The sequence below is a fragment of the Panthera uncia genome, chromosome D1, assembly GCF_023721935.1.
Source record: "Panthera uncia isolate 11264 chromosome D1, Puncia_PCG_1.0, whole genome shotgun sequence".
NCBI lineage: Eukaryota > Metazoa > Chordata > Mammalia > Carnivora > Felidae > Panthera > Panthera uncia.
In genome coordinates, this window is record NC_064808.1 from 99472156 (window position 1) to 99493992 (window position 21837).

At 49.9% G+C, this 21837-nt stretch overlaps 1 protein-coding gene across 2 annotated transcripts in view; it reads right to left on the reverse strand.

Moving 5' to 3' along the window:
* Positions 1-21837, reverse strand: part of ZBTB16 (zinc finger and BTB domain containing 16) — a 192815-nt gene that overhangs the window by 93609 nt on the left and 77369 nt on the right. For both annotated transcript variants that reach the window (XM_049612892.1, XM_049612902.1), the window contains exon 3: positions 408-505. In XM_049612892.1, the coding sequence (XP_049468849.1) occupies positions 408-505 (98 nt within the window). The remainder of the gene's footprint in view (positions 1-407; positions 506-21837) is intronic.

The following is a 21837-nucleotide window of genomic DNA, read 5'->3' on the forward strand; positions in this document are numbered from 1 at the left end:
AAAACTACCTTGCAAAAGACAGCACGAGGTAACTAGCTCTGTGTTCCTAACCTGTTCAATTAAAGGCTCCCGTATTAACATGACCCCAACAGTCAGATTCATGAGACACTGAGAACCGAATGCCACAACTGTTGTGCTAATGCAATTGTCGTGTGCTTTGGAAGGGAGATCACACACAGGGCACTGGGGGCTAACAAAGCCCTAGGAATCCCAAGAGAGCACGAGGACGGGTTTGTGTGGACGGTCACACCATTAGGACGAACTCTCTGCTCCATGAACCTGGAGAGAGCATCCACGAAACACGGTGGACCACAAGCCCCGGCTGGCAGTGGGGACATCCGGGCTCTGAGCGAGGGCAGGGGCAGTTGCCTGGGCTCAAATGGGCCAGTCAGGGCAGCATCGCCTACCTGAATGAGCCAGTAAGTGCATTCTTAGTCGCAAACTATCCAGGAACCGCTTTCCGCAGAGTTCACACCCGTATGTCTTCATCCCACTGTGCAGCTTCCTGTAGGGAGAGGAAAAAATAGGTTGCGGCTGCTCTGGCTGGACAGGAGGCAGGCCCACCCTCACCTGGGGGCTCTGCGGACATCCCTCCAGTAGGTGGGCAGGAGGGAGGGGAGGTGGAAGGCATGGGGGCTACAGACGGGCACTGACGGAGACATCCCCACATGCTCAGACAGCCGAACGTGCCCCTCTTCCCAGGGACCGCTGCCAAGGAAGAATCTATTCCTGGTCTTGTCCAAGAGCTAGAGAACAGGGCACTTCCTACTGCTTTACCCACTGGCACACAGACCAAGGGGGGAAAGAAATCAGATCCGATTTCAGGGTGAGAAGGAAGAAGCACGGGACAGTCAGTCAGACATAACGCTCACTGTCGAACCAGCACTGGGCGTCCTCGGAGGCCACCGGGCCTCTGCTCCCCTCGGTCAGGTCATGCCCTCCACTGCGCTGCAATTGTGCACGTGCCGAGCTCCCCCACGACACCGTCAGACTCTGAAGCGGTAGCACATGTACCCTTTCTCTCTCCCATCCCCAGCTCCCACGACAGTGACTGACACATAGTAGGCTCCGAATAAGCTTATTAATGAATCGGTGCCTTTATGGGCACAATAAAGCCGCTTCTCTCTTGGGGCATCCAGATGTTCTCAGAGCCGCACGTATGTGTCTCTAACACGCATGCCCTTCCCCTAAGGCCCAGCTTAGAAGACGTCTTCCTTCTGTTTTGACCAGAGGTTGAGCCCTGACAGGAAGATTTCAAGAAACTGGGTAACATCACCCTACAAATGCAGAATGGTGCGGAGGGTAACGGTCATTTGGTTTTCCAGGTGCTTTCACACCCTTCATCTCATTTTACCAACACTGCAATTCTGAGTCGGGCCTGACACACAGGACCACCCCAAGACGACAGAGGTCCTGGTAACAACTGGCCAGAGGCCCAGCCTGCAACAGAGCTCCGATCCCGAGCTGGACCTTTCGCCCCAGGCCCCTCTGCTCTGTCAGCGGCCGGCAGCCGAGTCGGGTAAGACGCAGGGGAGCAGGCGGGTAGCAAAGAGCTGAGCGGTGGGAAGAAGGTCTATGTGCTGTAGGCCGGCAAGGATCTGAGCTGCTGGCTGGCGTGTGGGCCATCTGGCCTGAACACTGACTTTCTTCCCACCCACACTCCTGTTCTCAGGCCCTTACTTGCCACTGCCAGATCCGGGATCCACCTCCGCCCCCGTCTCTGTGCCTTCTTGCCCTACGGAACAGAGCAGGGAACGGCAGCCAGAGGCACGAGCTGATGGCAGTAGGGCAGAGAGTAGAGCATACAAAGTCCCCTTGGAGTCGACAACCCATTGCAATCAGACGGTGACGGGCTAGGATCACGGTAAAAGGCTGGAGAGCTGCTAGTACTGATACACACAAGACCGCGGGTGTGGAGGGGAAGTGTTACACGCCCAAGTCAGCAGCACCCGGATCTGAGCCTCGGAGCCCAGATCACGACCACTACACCGAGCCACCCGCCGCCACCACCTTCCAAATCCCCTAACGAGAACTCAGTGGTAAGTCAAAACCACGCAGGCCCCCAGGTGAGCCTCCTGAGTGCCACAGTCTATGGGCCACAGTGGCTTGAGGATGGCACGCCATGTCCATGCCCAGCCCCCTTCACAGAACTCTTTCTCAATCAGGCTGTTTTGTTTGCTCGCTTTCCCTTTACTTCCTTGCCAAAAGCAACAAATAATTTCTCAATCACACACACACACACACACACACACACACCCTCATCCCTGATACTGTAGTGCGCCCCACCCCCATATTATCTTACTCCTGGCCATGGCTGATCCAACCCAATTGGGAAATAGTAACCGTACAGAACATTTTAACTGAACATTCTTAACTCCAAATAGATTTCACAATGCTGGACACTGGGACATGTCCTAATAGCGTTCTGGGCAAACCATGTTTTTAAACACATGCCCAGGCAACTAAGTGTGTATGTGTGCGTGTAAACACATGATAGACAGTATTCCTGCCACTCACCCAGGCATGGCAAATGTTTGCTTTCCTAAGACATGTTCTGTGGAGCAGCAAAAACTCAATTCACAAATGGTTCGGCCGGTGAACCTCTTGCACGCATTCACGGTCATGTGTGGTGGAGGGCAGGGCATGGGTTTCCATCCCATCGATTTCCATCTTTTTCTTCACTCGTGATTTCTTACCTTCCAGGAGTGCCCACCTCTCAGGGAGCAGCTAAGCGGAGGACCAGCACCTATTTAGACAGGTTTCCCAACAGGACCCTGGAGTGACCAGTCTTCCAGTATCAGCAGCCATCAACCAGGGTAAGCATCCCAACCCACCTCTTCTCCCTGTAGGCTCCAGACCAAATCTCTGACCCCGATGAATACTTTCTGGGTGACCCCACTGCCTTTCTTCTGGATGTGAATGGATTTGCCTGGCAATCAGTGAAAGTGACTTTCTTGGGCCACTGGACTAGCCTGGTGTGAAAGGTGGTAGCCTCTTGCCCTTTGCTGGAGAGATAGCAAGGTACAGGGAAGGCTGCGGGGCCAGCAGCCAGAAGACCTGGCTCCTCAGCCTTACTCGGCCATTAACTTGCTTTATAACCTTGGACAAATCATGCTGTAACAACCTCTCTGCATCTTTTTCACCTGTGAAGGGATATGGGGGACTTCTAAGGCTTTGATCCCTTATGGAACCTAAATTTTAACAGTCAAAACTCTTACTCATGGGGTGCCTGGGTGGCTCAGTCGGTTAAGAGTCTGACTCTTGATTTTGGCTCAGGTCACGATCTCATGGTTCATGAGATCAAGCCCCACATCAGGCTCTGCTTGGGACGTGTTCTCTCTCTCTCTGTCTCTCTCTCTCTCTCTGCCCCTCTCTCGCTTGCAGGCAAGAGAGTGCTCACATGCGCATGCACTCTCTCTCAAAATAAACAAACATTATTAAAAAGATCTTCTTCCTATCATTTTGCCTAGTTTCCAAGGAATTTCCCTAAAGGGCATTATTATTATTATTCTCTCTGAACCACATTCCACTGTGCGATGTCCCATGACACCTAGGCAGCCAGGCTAGGATAGCCTAAACAAAAATCGACACCCAACCCTAAAATCGATACTCATTTTAAAACCTTCTAATCCAGACAACCTGAGTTTCTTCCTTTACTCACTTGTGGTCTATTTTTCAGTGAAAGAAACTTCTGGAACCCATCAGCAGCCTTTCTTTGGAACCATTCCGCTGCCACGCATTTCTCAGCCTTCAGAGACACAGATGTCCTATCTTGTCTGATCCTTGGGGTAAGGACACTGCCCTGTACCTGACCCACTAACTCAGCATCCCACACAGATTGCCAGAGGTGAGTGTGGCATCCATGTGATCCACACCAAGTACAAGGACAAAAGTCCTGCCCCACTGTCAGAGAGACAAGGGCAAAGCACACTAAGTTCAGAAGAGAACAAGGAAGCACTTTATAGCCCTAGGAGTTGAGTGAAGCCCAGCACTGGTTTGCTCCTATCTTTCGTTACTGTTCAGAGCCCCAAAGGAAGGATGTGGAATGGAAAGGTGAACCCTTCCAACCCATAGAAAAAGGAAACGGCAGAGAAGAATCTGAATGCCTTCAAGAGACTTGGCTACCAGCAGACTCTCTGTACAGCCTGCAGAATGACCAAGGAGGAAATAGAATTCCAGCTGGCTTCTGAGCAAAAGTGCAATTTGTATGAACCCATGGTCTCTCACTCTGCAGACCACAACCCCTGCCTTGCCCCCCGCCACTACCACTATACTATGCAAGTCATTTTGATGAAAATGGAAATTCTGTCCACCTCCCTCTTCCTCACCACACACACATGTTTTCCCAGTCTGGTCTTGTCTTTTCGCAAGGTCTAACTGCTCATGGCCATCTGAGGTCACCAGCCTCCACTACAGCACAGGAAGGAAGGACAGGTGGGGACATCTTTGTGCCTGTCTGCATAAGTCCCTCGGTTTCACGCTCCCTTGAGAAGCAGTCCTGTTGCTGAACGCCATTTTCAGAGTAACCCAGTTTCAGCATGGCCCCAACACTTCTGTTCCATGCTTGCTGGAGGATCCATCCCCACTCATGCGTCAAGTCCCCGCCACGCCCTCCCCACCTCCTCCCGCCAAGCGGTAGTGCTGTCCCAGCACGGCCCACAATTGGCCCACTGGGCAAACCCATCTTGAATGGAACAGATTTTCAATTATGTCCAAAAAGACAAAGAAAAAATTAACCTTTGGCAGGTTTCTAGCTATTTTCTCAAGAGAGCTGAATCATTATGAGAAATTAGAACTAAGCAAATCTGAACCTTTTAACAAGTAACCAGAGAGAAAGACTCATTCCTTCTCACTGATTCTCAACCACACAACCCTCGCCAGTCAAATCAAGCTAGCAAGATACATCGAGCCATCTCTGTGCTACTGGGAGTCTGACAAGTCACATTTTGTCTGCTCTGGACTATAAACTACGTAATGGCAGACGCCATGTTGATTTTCCCTCTTCTTCAAGGGGTCTAGTTTTAATTTTTTAAATTTTCTTGATGTTTTTTATTTCATATTTGAGAGAGAGACAGAGACAGCAAGAGGGGAGGTATAGAGAGATGGAGACAGAATCTGAAGCATGCTCCAGGCTCTGAGCTTTAGCACAGAACCCGATGTGGGGCTTGGACTTACGAGCAGTGAGATCATGACCTAAAGTCATCATCTCAGTGAGATCATGAGCTAAAGTTATACACTCAACCGGCTGAGCCACCCAGGCGCCCCACGTAGGGTCTAGTTTTCGAAGGGATTTGCTCATTTCTGCTAAAGAAGCTCCTCCATCTAAGGTAGGCTCGAGGCATCCCTCCTCTCATCTTTAACAGCATTCCAAGCACAAGAACTTCGTGGACACCTCCAACCCAGTGCTGAACTCTTGTCCTATGGCTCCTGAGGTCTGCAAAAGGAAGGCCAATGCTATTTCACAGCCACACAAAGCCTGAGCTTCAGACCAACCCCTCATTCTCAAGATGAGCCTTCATCTCCCCAGTGTACCTAGAACGTAAGAGCAGAATGAGTGGCAGCAAAGAGAGACCCATGCCGTACTCCATCCTCCTCTCCAGACCCAGCTGACCGTAACAGTGCTCCCTAAGAGCACCTTCTGTGTCTACTCTCTGCAGAAGAGTTCAGCCCGTCTCTATCCCACAGAGCCAAGGGCCACAGGAAAGATGCTAGGAGAAGGGCCTGAAGGGGGGCTCCAGGCCCAGCAATGCCCACATTCCATTTCTTCCCAAGTTCCTTTGGCCAGAGACAGAAGCAGTCAAAGCAGGCCAACAGGAAGGTTTAGAGAGGGAATTCAGTTCCAATAACCCAAGAGCTACACTCCCTCTCTCCCTCCCTCTCCTCCTGGGGATCTGAAAGTGCCTGAACTGTGAGTTTTGCAAGGTAGACCAGCAGTGAGAACTTGAGTCTGTCCATAGGGAAAGTGAGTGGGAGGGAACTTCCCATCTTTGAAAAATAAAGTGGGGAATCCATCTTATAAGGACTTTTTTTTTTTTTTTTTTAATAAGGACTTTTTTTAAGGTCATGTTTTTCTTGTTCTCAGCTTAAGTGATCCCATACCCTGAACAGCACGTGGCTCCGGCCAGTGCAGCCTTCACGGTCCTTCCAACAATTCACCCCCTTCTTGGTCTGAGCTGTTCCACATGCAGAAGCCACCCTAAAGCCTGGGGCTTTTGCTTTCTGATCCCATGACCATCAGCTTGACCTATGCAGTGCTTCTAAGGGGTACTCAAAACAGGCAAGGACAAGACAGGAGATTCTGAGAGTCAGATCCCAAATGACGCTCTTCTCTCAAAGCCTGCTGCCCACATGGAAACCAATATTCTCCAAGGTTCTCTTCTTACCATGGGAACCTAGCTACCACCACACCGCCTGCTTCTTCCTCTCCCTGAACAGGACCTGACCAGCTGGCAATGGCATGCTGCCTTGTGCCCCATGTGGCCATGAGACGAGGCAGGTCCCTTCACAGAGCTCTGCCAAGACTCTTAGTCTCAAAAGCAACAAATGATTCCCAAGCACCATGGTCAGAGAACTCCACCCTGGCCTTGCTCACCTCTCCAACCAGAAACAGAACCAAGAGAGGACAGAGGAAAGAGCTTATATACTTCGGCAATGGGCTTATTCCTTTCTCTAAGACTCGTAAGTTCGAAACACACCTCCAATGTCCACTGACCTTTAATTCAAATGGCAAGAGGAAGACCAAACAGCCAAAGCATTCTGGGCTCCAATTTTTAGAAGGCATGAATGAAAACTTATCAGACTATCAGGAATGTACTCCCCAGAGCAACTTCCAGGGAGATTTCAAGGTGTTTCCATATTCAGTTCAATCTCCTGAACTTTCTACACATGCCTTTCTGTGGGGAAGGGGTACTCTGAAAAGAGCTTGCTCTACTGAAGGCCTCTGCCCTAAACCAGGACAACTGGAATACTCAAGGAATGTTCCCTACCTTCTAAGGGTGACATCATCTTGTCCCAAGGGAAGGTCTCTTACAGCTACCAATAGTGACACATTCTAGTCCGAATGGGTCATTAGTCACATCCAGTATCATTCTCCTTAGGAACAAGCCATGTAGAAGTTCTTCGAAGCTAGAAGCTCTTTGAGGACAGGGAATAGGTGTCTATTTCTGCACCTAAACCCTCAGCACAGGTGCAGACAACCAGAGCTATGAGAGAAGCTACTGCTAGGTAAGCAGGCGCCAACCAGCCTGAGACAAAAGGATACCTGGCCACTGAAACCCCGCCCTGGGACTGCCTGGGATCACAGAAGGGGCCTGGATTGCCCAGGGTGGGGGTGGGGGAGAAAGATTAGTTCTAATCTTGGTGGGGGAGTGGGTCACTTTCATTTTCTCAAGGCATAAAGGAAATTATCCTTTTACCCACTTTTTTTTTTTAATGTTGAGATTAGACAGTCATTTGACAAGCTGTGAATGGGGAGCTGGTATTACCACAAATTATCCTTGTAGCGATAGAGTTCCTTGCTCCCTGACTAGTCAATATTAATAAACATTACCGAATGCTTTTACAACACAATTTATTTTTTAATATAGCTCTTTATGTATGCCATAAAGTAAATATACCAATAAAAGGCAAGGATTTCAAACAACAGATTAAAAAAAACAACCAAGAACTAACAGAGGGCTAGTTAACGCCTTCCACGCCACAAGATAAGGGCTGACAGGACCCACAGAGTGCGCCCCTCTCCTGGGAACCCGGACCAGGGGAGCTCTGGAAAATGGTGGCCATTTGGTTGCTTTGGGGCCTTTTAAAGGGAGAGGGAGAGAATAGCAAAGAAGGCACGTCTTCTCAAGGATCTAGAATAAAAGTGTAACACATTGGCTAAAACACTCTTCTGGGGGAGGGGGTGGGCAGGAGACCCAGTGTTCACTCCAGCTCTGCTGGTAACCATCAAATGACCTTGGTCGAACCACTTACCCTCTGGAGGTTCCACTTTACGCCCTCTGCAATAATACAAGGGTTGAGTTAGAGGATTTCTTAGGTCCTTTCCAATCGGGCTGACAACACTGAAAGGCTGTGGGGCCGACAGGAGCCTATGCTCACCAAATTATAACCACCTTCATGAAGGCTCCATCCCTGATTCAACCCCTCAGCCTCCATCATTGAGTCCAGAACAGAGGAAGGACTCGGTGCATTTTTGCTAAATGAATGAACAAACCAACATGAAGGGGAATGCAAAAAGAAAAACATAGAGGTAAAAAAAAAGAGAAAGACACAGAACACTTCCAACATACACACATATCCGTACAAGAACAGCTGTCTCTATTGTCCAAAAGAGAAGGCCTCCATGGGGTTCTTAGAAAAAGACCATGCATCACGCATGGAGCTGACTAGAAAGTGGAAGGAGCTGTCCTGAGCCTTGAAAACAGGGGAAAGGACAATGGCATTCCCCGCGGCCATAACCACACCAAGTACAGGGCTTTCCGATAAGGCTGCCCGTGTGGGTGTTAAAATACCATGTCAGAAATGACAAAGGGGCACGCTAATCTCCCTGCAGCAAATGCTCCTTGAAGGGTCTTCGTGGCCACTGAGCACCAGGAGGCCTGGGCTTCAGGCTGTTACGCAACGGGGCCTTTGTTTTAGAAGACCGAGTCCTTGTAAGTCATTTATTTGAAATATCTCCATCAACAAATTTCACCAAGAACAAAAGTTTTTCATTTGGGCGCTGGGCTACAGGATGATCTTATCACACACAATCTCATACAGTCTCTTTCAACAAGGTCTTAGCGCGCTTATCTGTGAAGTTCCTAGTAGCCAAATATGATTGAAATGTTCTATTTATGCTCACTGGATTAAGGAGATGTTGCAAAACTGCACAAAAACCTGGCACGTGTAAGCAAGGTATTACAGCGTGGGCAGTTAAGATCTGAGGGAAAGGAATCAATACACACTTTTGTAGTTTTCTTTCTTTCTCCTTCTTTTTTTTTTTTTTTTTAAAGAAACCAGGAAAGTTGTGCTTTTTGAAAAGGGAAGAGGAAAAATAGTAAAATGCCTTAAGATTTATAGCTTTTAGAGCTTTTTCCAAACCCAAAACAGAGCACCAGGATGCATGCGTGGTGACGTCAGCCCAAAGAAAACAAAAATAAATCCCAAATATTCTCTCCAGACCCTAAAAGGCCCTATAAGGGAACTGAACTATGGTTCCAGATGAGCAGGCGTTTTGGTTTTTTGCCCCTCACACCCATAAGAGGCTTCCATCTTAACCAGCACGAAGAGACAATTTCTCGGAAAACGGTATTTGAAAAGCTACAAATTCCTCCTTTATCTTCCTGTGGGGAGGCAGCATTGTTTTCTGGTAATCGAGGTTCATTTTTACACACTCTCACTTCGGCCACGAAGCCAAGATGCTACCTTCAAATCCCACACACCAGCCACAGATCCTCAGAGACTGTGGAAATTAACTGAGGTTTATTAAGGGCCTAAGAAAGTTCCCTTCGAATTAAAGCCCTCTGAAAACCTCCTTAATGTATATTGCCTCATTCTTTCTGCTTTAGTACACTGAAAATTAAATTACTTCTCTATGAGGATTCTAAGCCGTTAGAGCCATCTTTCTCAACATCAGTTATGAACACAAGATAAGAGATTGGGCAGATGAACCTGTAGGGACACCAAAGCACACTGTGGAAATTACTGTCATTTTAATGAAAGAAAAGGTAAAAAAAAAAAAACAGATATCCACCTCTTTTGCCGATTATTTTTTTCTTCCAGAAAAATGTAAAAAAGAAATCTAGTTAACTGAGGTTTTCTAAGAATAATGCTAATGCATTTATAGATCGCATCTGACTTTGAAAGGGATGCTCAGGGTCATCTCAACCATCCTGTGACTGGGGAAGAAAGTGCCACCCCCATTTTGTGGATGAGGAAACGGAGGCCAAGTGACTTAACTCTCCTCTCCCATGGGAGCAGGTGGAAGTCTCTAGACTTCTCACCTCAGGATCTACATTCACATTTGCCCACCTGCAGAGGGTCTATCCATCCCACCCAGAATGTTCTCCCAGAGCCCCCCGGTAAAAGGCACAGGAAAACCACCAGCAGGAAAGGAGGCACTAAGAGCACACCCAGAATTCACAGGACCCTAACCAGAGGAAAGCAAGAAGAAAGGAGCCGCTAGGAAAACAGAAGCCAAATGATGACACCCAGGGTCCACAGACAGGTTGAGTCTCGGGGCAACTTTATAACCTCCTACAGAGAAGACCTCAGGGAAGGCACACCGCCCTCATCCCTTGATGCTTCCTATTTTACACTCCGTCTGTTAATAGCCTACTGTGCGTGCCCAGCTCTGGAAAAGTAAGACTGCACTTGAACAGTGCTCCGTCAAGGTGGGTTATACATCAACACTACTCTGCATTACTGCACTTGACTGGTTCCCTTTCCAGCACTTGGCACAACTTACAGTTAACATAGTGGGTTTCCTACGAGAGTTCCTCACCTCTCCTGGACTGCACGCCACCTGGACAGAGACCACTGTCCGCTGCGTCCTCACAGTCTGGCACAGTGCCAGGCTGCTTTGGTACAGAGCAGGCATTCAATGCATTTGTTTTAAAGAAATGGCTTTACTGAGATACCATCCACATGCCGTAAGATCCACTCTTTTAAAATATACCATTTGGGGGGTTTTAGTCCATTCACTGAGCCGTGCGACCATCTCACCACCGTCTACTTCCGGAAGATCTCATCACCCCCAAAAGAAACCCTGTACCTATTACCAGTCACTCCCCATTTCCCCTCACTAACCCCCCAGTCTCTGGCAACCCCTAATCTACTATCCTACTCCATGGATTTGCTTATTATGAACATTTCATACAAATGGAAGCATACAGTGTGCGGCTGGCCTTTTACGTCTGCAAGAATTCACTTAGCGTGATGTTTTCAAGATTCATCCATGTAGTAACATTTATCAGTGCTTCCTTCCTCTTTATGGCAAGATAATACTCCATTGTATAGACATACCACATGTAATTGACCCATTCGCCAGTCAGCAGACACCGGGTTGTTTCTGCCTTTTGGCTGCTATGAATAACGTGGCCAAGAATACTGGCTTACAAGTTTTATCTTTGGACATGGGCTTTCACTTTCACTTCTCGTGGGTATATGCCTAGGAGTGGAACTGTTGGGTCATCCGGTACCGCTATGTTTTTAACCTTTTAACTGCCAGACCGTTTTCTAAGGCGGCTACATGATTTTACATTCCCCTCGGCAATGTACCAGGGTTCCGATTTCTCAGTGCATTTTTGGACTAAATGAATAAATGAATGAGGATTCCTTCTGCTGTAGAAGCCAGCCGGGAAGCAGATAAACTTCCAAGGCTCCTCTGGTAAACTAGCATCTTCGTCTGCAGACGTGACATGCCACACTTGTGTTTAACAGAAATCCCAAAGAAGGCTATTTATATTTAGCTCATTCCAGAGAGAGAATCGAATGAAAAATTAAGACAAGGAAAGGAAAACACCAGACAGCCCAAAGCGGGTACTACCTTCTGCCTTCGCATGTGACTCCAACCCCGACCCTCCACACCCCATGTCCAGGCTCAAAAATTTAATAACACATGCTCCTTAAACACATTTAGATGAAAAACCAGGAGCAGGATCCCAGCTCAACGGCAGCTGACTTTGATTTGGTCGGCAGTGAGGGAAGCTTTATTTGACAGCCCTGTTGTCTGTGACAGGAAGCTTGGAAATGTATTTAATAATACTTAAAACCAAAACACACACACAAACAAAAATATCGCAGGCAAATCCAGGAGGGAGACCTACAGTGCTGGAAACGACTAAGAACATGGGCAAGCCAACAGCAAGGGCTGGCTTCTCTTCCTGAGCTTGCTGGAGGGGGGCAGGGTGTCCTGGAGCAGGCTTCAGGGACAAGTTCTGCTGAGGGCTCCCCAAACTTCTCTTTCCCCCTTGCCTTTCTTTGTCAAGAGAAGGCAGCCGTATTCCTTTCTGCACAGACTCCTTGCAAAGAACAAACAAACAAAGCCTGGGACAGAGCAAGGCCCCTGGCAAGCTGCAGGTAATTAAAACAGCCTGTAAATGCCCCAGCAGAAAGCACTTCAAAGAGACAGTAATTCCAGCAATGGCCAGTCAAGACTGTGTGGTGTAAAAATTATGAGTTTTCCCAACAGGGAGCTTTGTGTGAAAAGGACAGGGTTTGGTGGCAAAGGGAGGGCGAGCCACACAGAGGAGGCTTACGATTGGTGTCCGGACCCAGTGTGTGAGGGAGGCACTGTGTGTGTGTGTGTGTGTGTGTGTGTGTGTGTGTGGCATGCACGCAGGCAAGAGAAAGGGGGACGGTGTGCATGTGTATGTGTGAGAGCACACATTTATCAATGCCGAGACGCTCCAAGCGTGTGGGCATGGAGATAAAAGGCAAAATAAAATAAAAGCAACAGATACGCATCCTCTCCCCTGCTGGGCCTTGTTGTCACGGGGTGTAGCGGGAGGCTCCTCGGGCTCCTGCCTTGGGAGCCTGCAGAGCTGAGCCCAGGGTGCTGGAAATACTGAACACCAAGCACCCCGGGCCCGACGATGGCCAAGGTGCGGTCGGCTCTCTGGATGCGACTGTGTCCTTTCCATCTCGCTGAGACACACGCTTACCAGCAGCACTCCACATGCTACATTGTCTTACAACAGGATGCAGAAGAGAAGTTCCCGAATCTGACCCTGATCACACTTGCCGCATCTTCCATACTGCCCGCCTGGTGTCCCGGGCTCCGAGGATGCTACGGCCAGCCCACGGCGTGGGACTGATGCACACTCATCATATGGGTGGCAAGCTCCATGCACAGGGACTCTGGTCTCGCTCTTCTCACACAGAAAATCCAGCCTGACGTGCTTGTCGGTAATCACCTGACCACGACACTGTACATCTTTTTTTAAAGGCTTGTCGCTAGTGCATTTTTTTTTTGCCTGTATTTTCCCTGCAGAGCCCTGATCACCACAAAGAGACATTTCACCAGGCAGGGGAGCCAGTGTCATCCTGAGGGAGCCCCCGTGGTCCCTCCGCCCCCAAAGCTGGTCCGCGTTACCCCTAACCTTTGACGCGTGTCTACTGCCACACCAACGGCACTCGGGCTGCACCTGCTTGCGTGTCTGTCTCTTGGACTAGATGCAAAAGCACCCGAAGACAGAGCTTTGCCTCATCCCTCTACATCGTCAAGCCCAGCAAAGGCACAGCATCGGTGGGTGCTCACAACATGTTTTGGGTGAGTGGGTGGGGACGTGCGTCCTGGCCACAGTGCGGGTCATGAATCAGTCAGGACCTGTGCAGACAGCATCCTGCGTGCAGCCCAGCACCCCACTGTTCCTCACCTTCCTCGGCCAGCCAGGAGTGCACGTGGCCACAGGAGCCTGCGGAGGGAAGGTGGAGGCGAGCCCAGGCTCACGGAGGCAGCACAGAACCAACACCAGCCAGGGGCTTTATTTCCCCATAAACCAAGTCCTGCTCTGCCTCCCTCACAGCGCCACTCACTAACTCCTCCCCGACATCACTGGCTTTAAGCCCACACATAAAAATGTCTTTTACTATTTTTATTTAATGAGCTTTCATTTTCCTCCCCCTCTTCGTAAATGAGAAAGGAAAGCCCACCTCCTAATGGGGATGGGGGAGAGGAAGCAAAGTGGAATCTTTTTAAAATGGGCCGTAACTTCATGAAAAGCTTTCTCCTCGCCAACACCCCCCCCCCCGCCCACCATCCACGCCACCCCACCCCCTCCCCCCACCCCACGCCCTCATGCCCTTCCATCCCTCCCGCATCCTCCATTCTCGCCATTCAAAACAAGATGCATGGATTCTGGACATTTGATTACTTTTAAGTATATATTTTTCCCTCAAATAGACTGAATACAATGGTTAGGAAATGTGACAGAAAACTATTCTGAGTCATTTATTGCCTTAATACCCACCTTTGTCCAACAGGCAGTTTTGACAACAGCGATAAATTCCAAATTTATGTCAACAGAGCATATGTTGAACACCTCATTTCTGAGCTAAAGCGGCATGCTGCCCTATAAATCACCGTTCTGTTTGAAATGAAAGTAGATTACAGGCCTGTGTTATTGAGCAGTTAGAGCTATAGTCATATAAATCAGAACTTTTAACTCTAGGCAATCCGTTGTGCAATTAACTAAAGGGTACTTTGTCATTTCAAGGCTTGTGCACAGGCTTGGCAGGGCTCAGAGCTACCGGGGAAGGGGCAGGAAGGAAAAAAGTTTTTAGGCCACAGGAAGGTTCTCGACTACTGATACACCACACCCCACATCGCCTCATCCCCCAGCCGCCACCGTGAGAACCTGCCAACACGGAACCCTGGCCAAGGCAACCTCACAATGAGAGCTGCCACAAAGACAACATCACACCGAGGGTTGCCACCAAGTCGGCTCTGGATGCCCGAGCGCCTTCTCGTTCATTAACTGAGCATTTCCTGGACACAAGCCACGTGCATAACATTGTCTCAGGTGTTAACATGATGCCAGAGACACGAGAAATGATAACAGTAATGTCAATGACAATATTAAAATGACACTGATCAATGCAAAAGAATTAGAAGAACCCTAGACCTAGCTGAAGCACCATTCTGTGCATTTTTATGCATCATTTCATCCAATCCTCAGAACAACCCTAGGAAGCCTTTGTTTTTATTTTGTTTTGTTGAGCTAGAAACTGAGGCATCGGCACCCTGGGTGGCTCAGTTGGCTAAGCATGCAACTCTTGATTTCAGCTCAGGTTATGATCCCAGAGTCGTGGGATCAAGCCCCATGTTGGGCTCTGTGCTGAGTGTGGAGTCTGCTTGAGATTCTCTCTTTCTCTCTGCCCCTCTCCCTGGCCCACACACACTCTCTCTCTAAAAAAGAAAGAAGGGAAGGAAGGAAGGAAGGAAGGAAGGAAGGAAGGAAGGAAGGAAGGAAGAAATATATTCCTCTAAGCTAATTGGGCCATTCAGAATAAAAATATTTTTTTTTAAAAAAAGAAGAAACTGGGGCACCTGGATGGCTCAGTCAGTTAAGCATCCAACTTTGGCTCAGGTCATGATCTCACGGTTCATGAGTTCAAGCCCCGCGTCGGGCTCTGTGCTGACAGCTCAGAGCCTGGAGCCTATTTCAGATTCTGTGTCTCCTTCTCTCTCTGCCCCTCCTCTGCTCACACTCTGTCTCTGTCTCTGTCTCTGTCTCTCTCTCTCTCTCTCTCTCTCTCTCAAAAATAAAATAAACATTAAAAAAAACTAGAAAAGGAAGAAACTGAGGCACAAAGAAATAAATAGGCTGCCAGGGGTCACAGAACTTGTAAGAGGCAGAGCCTAACATAAACCAAGTTCACAGAGCAGATAAGTTTAACAACTCGGATTCTGATGCTGATCCTGACTACAAATTCGAGGTCTACCAACAGAGTAGCTTTAAGACACTGGGGCTCTCTATAAGCCTCAGTTTTCTCATCTGTCAAGGGGGGGTAATAAATTGTTGCCTCAGAGGGCAGAAAAATGACACTGTGCACACAAAAGACTGAGCACAGCCTTAAGAACATAGTGTTTAAACAAATGTTAGCTAGTATGAGGCTGAAGAAAAAAGATAAACCCTGTTGCTGCCTGGCCAGTTCACAACCAGGCTGGTGAGAAAGAGACAAAGAAAGAATCTTGAATGCAGAATGCAAGCATGTGCCAAAACGTCACCAAGCGGGCAAGTGTGAGTGCACAGAAGAGAGCAAATCAGCAGCGGGTGGTGTGGCTGGAGGCGACCTGAGGACACGGTGAGACGGGGCGGGCCCCTGGGGGGGGGGGGGTAGGGGGAGGGGGGCTTTGCGGGCTCTGAAGGGCTCTGTCTACCCATGTCAGGGAATAGTGAAAATGGAAAGGCCTTGGATGAGGGAGATCTCCATGTGATGGGTGCACCACAGGAGCCAAGCCCTGCCAATATGAACCAGTCATGCTGGACCAGCCCGTGGGAGCCCGGCCCGGTCATCCACAGCGGTCAGGTGGAGAAGTGCGCAGGGATGAGCCCGCAGGGATCACACAGCGGTCTGGTTATGCAGAGTCCTGAGACACAGGCAGACTTCACTGCAGTCCTTAAGCAGCTGCCAAACATGCTCCTTGGAACAGAGGGGCCGGCTGGGAAAGGAAGGCTCCGATGGGCAAGGACTGTGGAAAAGGAGGGACCGAGGAAAGTGTACAAATTCCACATCGAGGATGAGGAGACATCCAGAGATAGTAGCCAGGTCAGCCTTCGAAAGCAAAATGCCAACATCCCTGCCATGCACCTGTAAGATACCTCTGTGCCCCGCCCCCCCCACCCCCCCCACCCCCAGAAGGTCCAGGAAGAGAAATCCGAACAAACTGCCTGTATCACCTGACCGGCACCCGTGCCTGGCTCCGTGGAGTACAAGTTACCACGGAAGGAACTCAAACGAGCTGCTGCCTCTGTCTGAAACCCGGCCGCAACGTCCACCCGATTCAAGACGCCAACATCTACTCATCAGGATGCAGATGGAAAAAAGGATGCGTGGGGAGGGGAGCCGCGGTGTTACTTCTTTCCCTCTGTCGCCCTGAGCTGGTCACCCACGCAACACGGCTGGAGGGGGCAAGAACATGCAGGTCCCCTTTCTCTCTCATGAGCCTGGACAGGCTGAGAATCAGTTCGGTGTTTGCTTGGCATGGTGCGTGATACCACAGCAGCACGAGACCATAATCTGCCCCCGAAAACTTACCACCTAAAGAGAGAAGATGATACACGACAGAACACAAACCAGTTCTGAGCCCGCGCGCCAAGTGGTAGGTCCTGACTACAGTCGCCACATGCAGAGTCCATGGGAATCGAAATCCCAGAGGCCTCCCTGAGTAGGTGGGCTCTGGGCTGGGCTCAGAAGACACCAACGATCAGGGCATCTGGGTGGCTCAGTCGGTTACGCGTCCGACTTGTGATTTCAGCTCAGGTCACGCACGATCTCACGGCTCGTGGGTTGGAGGCCCGTGTCAGGCTCTGCGCTCACGGTGTGGAGTCTGCTTGGGATTCTCTCTCTCCTTCTCTCTCCGCCCCTTCCCCACTCTCTCCCTTTCTAAAAAAATAAATAAAGCATTTTAATAAAAACTAAAAAAGAAAAGGAGACACCAAGGATCATGCAGGCAGAGAAGAGAAGACACTTCAGATGAGGGTGAAACAGGCACTAGAAAAGCATCGTTCCTGCACAAGGTGGGGGAGGAGGGGGCAAGCCAGGGACAGGTGAGCGGGAGGCGAGCTGGATGTTGAGGAGTCCGTGAAAGGAGTTTAGCCCAGTTAGGAGTTAGCGCTAGGATGGGAGCAGGTCGGGTGCAGAGCAGGCACAGAGGGAGCCATCCCAGGTCCCTGACAGAGGGGGGAGGGGGGCCGTAAGGACAGCGGTGGTTCCAGAGCAGAGGTCAGGCGTGCTCCAGAAGCCCGCGAGGCCCACCCTTCCGGTCATGACATATGGCACTGAAGAACATCTGGCCTGGGACGCTGGCCAGACACTCCCTGACTTCCCCCACAGCCTCCCATTCACAGACAAGTGGATTCCACGCAGGGATAGCAGGGTGACGGAGCCTTCCTGCCACCCACTCTGTGTCTGGTCACTTGCCAGGGTGCTCTGTCTTGCTCCGTAGCTGAATGCCAACAAAGCAAGAGAGCGCCGGCCAGAAAGCGGCACCCTCTCTGAGAATCCCCTACTTCATACACGCGGACAAGCAGGCCATGTGGCCACCACACGCCCCTTCTCTCACCATCTGGCTGAGCGAACGGCTGGTCTCTGAGGAAAAGGACGCAGGGGGGAGGAAACACGGGGGAAATCTCTTAGAGAGATTTGTTTAATATCTGAAAAGTCGGGGAGCAGACGAAATGTGCAAGTTTCACTGAGAAAATCTTTCAGGAACCGTTATAGTAAAATGAGGCTTCCGATTTCCAAACAAAGCTGAAGCATTCAGACCGACCAAGGAGGCAGAGCCGGCTCATGGAGGGCCCTCGGACAGGGCCAGGAAGGGTGATAAAAAAAACTGTGGGGTGCCAGGGGTCACAGGGAGGCCCCTTCACCCTTCCTCTCAGAGGACCAGCTTGACCAGGGAGCACTGGAAGGTCCACAGATCAAAGGAACAGCCTGGAAGAAGGGTCCTGCAGCCGCGCACGTGCGGCCTGCATGTTCTAGGGACCCTTCATTCTGACGTGTCCGCTTGCACCCCATGCTTTTCATCTTGTAAGTCCTCACAGAAACGCCTCTGGAGGAGGAAGAGGTTGGCTCCACCTCTATTTGAGACAGAAAACTGGGCAGAGGAGACAGGTAAGGAAGAAGACGGTGGGGATATGAGCAAGGAGCTACCCTAAGAGGAAGGAAACAGGGGGCCGCAGTTCCATTCATTCGAGCTGACAAATATTTATTGCCTACTAAATGCAAGGCATGGTGTTAGCCACCGCGGAAAGGTGCAAAGAAATGTAATACGTAGGCTGTACCCTCAAGGACCTTAAAACTTAGTAGGAAGCCCAACATGTATGCATGTAAAAGATGAAAAACCAGTGCCAGCCAATAACAGACGAGGGGAACGGGGGAGACGCAGGGCTAAACGTCAGATGAAGATGCTAGAAGTTTCTAATGTGGGCTCCTAGCAACAAAGCAGAAAATAGCCCCTTCTCCATCCGAGGCTTGTTGCTGTCTGGGACAGCAAACTCCCATGTATCCCTCCTGCAGCTCTTACGACCTCTCCTGCTCCATCACAAAACCCTAAGCCCATCAAGCTAGAAACACTAAGCCTACACACTCTTCAATCACATGGCTGGCTTTCCTCTAAAATGGAACCTCCCCCCTACCCCCCCGGTTAAACTCCAATGGCCCTAAGAGTTGTCCCCTGCTCTCCCATGCCACCTGCTTTTCATTTCATCTGGGAAAGAGAGGACCAAAGGTGGGCCTACCAATACCTCCCAGTCCTGACAGGCCACTCCCCAAGCCACCCAGAGGCCACTTCCTCGCTCGCTGCCTTTTCTTTTCTTTTTTTTTTTTTAAGTTTATTTAAGAGAGAGAGAGAGCGAGAGAGAGAGAGAGAGAGAGAGAGAGAGAGCATGAGCAGGGAAGGGCCAGCAGAGAGAGAGGGAAAGAGAGAATCCCAAGCAGGCTCTGAGCTCTCAGTGCAGAGCCCAACGTGGGGCTCAATCTCACAAGCTGTGAGATCATGACCTGAGCCCAAACCAAGCGTCAGATGTTTAACCTACTGAGCCACCAGCTGCCCAGGAGAGCAGTGCTCACCCAAGCCATCTCCTGCCTACCTCTCACCAATGCAGAGTGTGGGACTGGCCACACTCATCACCAGAACAGCAGAATGTGCTGAGAGCAGCCAGGCAGGACCTTCCCCCAACTCCGCACCATTCAGTGGAGGAGGAGGGACCCGCCATCATAGTCTCAGAAAGCCCCCTACTTCCAATGGACTAGCTCTCCATCAGCACTGATACACTGTTTCCTCCACAGACCCCATCCTTCTCCTCTCTGCCCAAAGACAAGAACCTGGTCGACCTTAATGAGATGAACTGTAACAGAGTGGACAGAGTACTCTGTAGCCCTTCCAGAAGACACAATCTAACTCACGTGTTAACTGTCTTGCCAGAAGCCTCCAAGTCTCTTTCTACCGGGCTAGAAGGATCCAGATGTGACATGGCCTGGAAATCCTCAGATCTAGTCATATAAATACTTATTTGCCATATAAACATCCATATCGTGTAACTTGCGTATACCCGTGTGGCCAAATTCTGTCTCCAGTGAGGCTGAGACATGGAAAGTTCTATGGGCAGTCTGCTCACTTTTCTCACTTACTCCCACTCCCTTTCCTTCCCAAGACACCTGCATCTAGAAGAGGACAGGACAACGGGGGAGGAAGGGAGCAGGGGGTGGGACTCAAGGGCTTCTTTAACAGGCTGGTGGCTGTGACCTTCATCATGACAATGAGGTTTCATTTCTCTTTCGGTAGCGAGATGAGAGCAGCAGACTTCAAATGGTAGATAATGGTTGGTCTCCTGAACAATGTACCCCAAAGGTCACCCCTGCACATAAGAAATAAGAAAAGATACAGATGCAGTGTCTGTCTCCATAATAGTTTAACCTTCTAAGAAGCAGAAGGTCTGGGAGGTCCCTGGGCCTTCTATGCATCCAGGAATAGACGTATTCAAGCATTACAGACAGACCACCTGGAATATTTGTAAAGACTTCCAGAGAAGAAATGCCACACGGGACATGGGGCAATTGTGGAGATCTGGGGAGGAGAAAGAGGACAGTTAAGAGCTGTCCGAAAGCCCAGAGACACACTGGCCCGACCTCCGAGAGACTGATGCCCTTCAGTTAAATCTACACTGGAATGTTAAAAATAAAACTAAGACACCCAAGACAAAGTCAACCTCAGGAGACGCTTTTCCCAGGTTCCGTGAAGGGGAGTAAAACCCCCCAAACCAAACCTTTCAATGGACAATATTCTACCTGATGATTCGTTTCATTCATCTCTAACAGTGGGAAGCTGAGCTCTGTTAACTACCACACAATTCACCCACAGCCCCCAAGCTGACAATACGAGAAAGACAAGAATCTTAGAACATCCCAAAGCCAGTAGGGAGAAAAGCTCTCAGACAGTCATGAACTCGTGAGATCTTCCACAGGCCACATGAGTTCCCGAAGTCTGTTTCCCCATCTGTCAAATGAGGATGGTCTTTCTGACTCTGATGACCAAAGATCTGCGATCTATGAGCTCATGAGCCCTTCCCCTTTATGGGGACAAGAGACCCCATTTCTACAGCTGTTCTTGGGTGGCCCGTGTACACGGAGCACCCTTACCCTCCTAACAATGGTAAATAACTTCCACAAAACACCAAGACAGAAGGATAATGCTATTTTTAGCCCTTCCTGGGAGAATCTACTTATTTTTAAAACTTCCACCAGGTTGTTCATACAAGGAAGACCAGTTCATTGAAAGAAGGACCTGAGCAAAGGAAGGCAGGGAACGACATCAGAACCCCAGACATCACTCCCGTCAGGCTCCAATCCTATGGCTGTCCCCCAAGGCAAAAGATTTCAACTGCATTCCATGCAACCTACCTCCCTTATTTAGCCAGAGCCCCACCATGACGTTCCAAACCCACAAAGCGGATTCACAGCTCTGCAGAGGGGAGCCATCCCAGAAGAAGGACCTGAGGTACAGGGTAGGGAGGGGTGCTTTCCTCTGAGCTGCACAAGAAGCTGGGCAGGATAAGAGTCAGTCCCGCTTGGCTTCCCTGGGAGAGGGGAGAAAGGTCGCTTCCTGCTGCTGGAGCTGCTGAGAACAGTAGAGAGAAGCGCGCTGGCGCCCAGTGGCCCCGAGGACCAGCCGTTCAGTCTTCTCCCACCTTGCCGTATTAGTTTCTCGTGGCCGCTGTAACAAATTACCATAAATTTTGCAGCTTACGACAACACAAACGTATAAGCTCACAGTTCCGGTAGGCAAGAAGTTTAAAATCGGTCTCCCCGGGCTAAAGTCAAGGTGCCGGCACACCCACGTGCCCGAGGGAGGGTCTAGGAGAGCTTCCAGAAGTTGCTCTCATTCTTTGGCCTTCATTCATCCATCCTCAAAGCCACGGACCTCAGGCTGAGTTTCTCCCAGGCTGCCGTCTCTGGTTCTCAGCTTCTGTCCTCCCAGCTTCTTGGATTCTGACGCTGACTCTCCGGCTCCCCTCTTCTGCATTTAAAAGCCTTTGTGGGTACAGTGACTACTCTGGACTCACCTGGAATAATCAAGGATGATTTCTCTACTTTCAAGCCAGCTCACTGGCAACCTTACTTCCTTTTTGC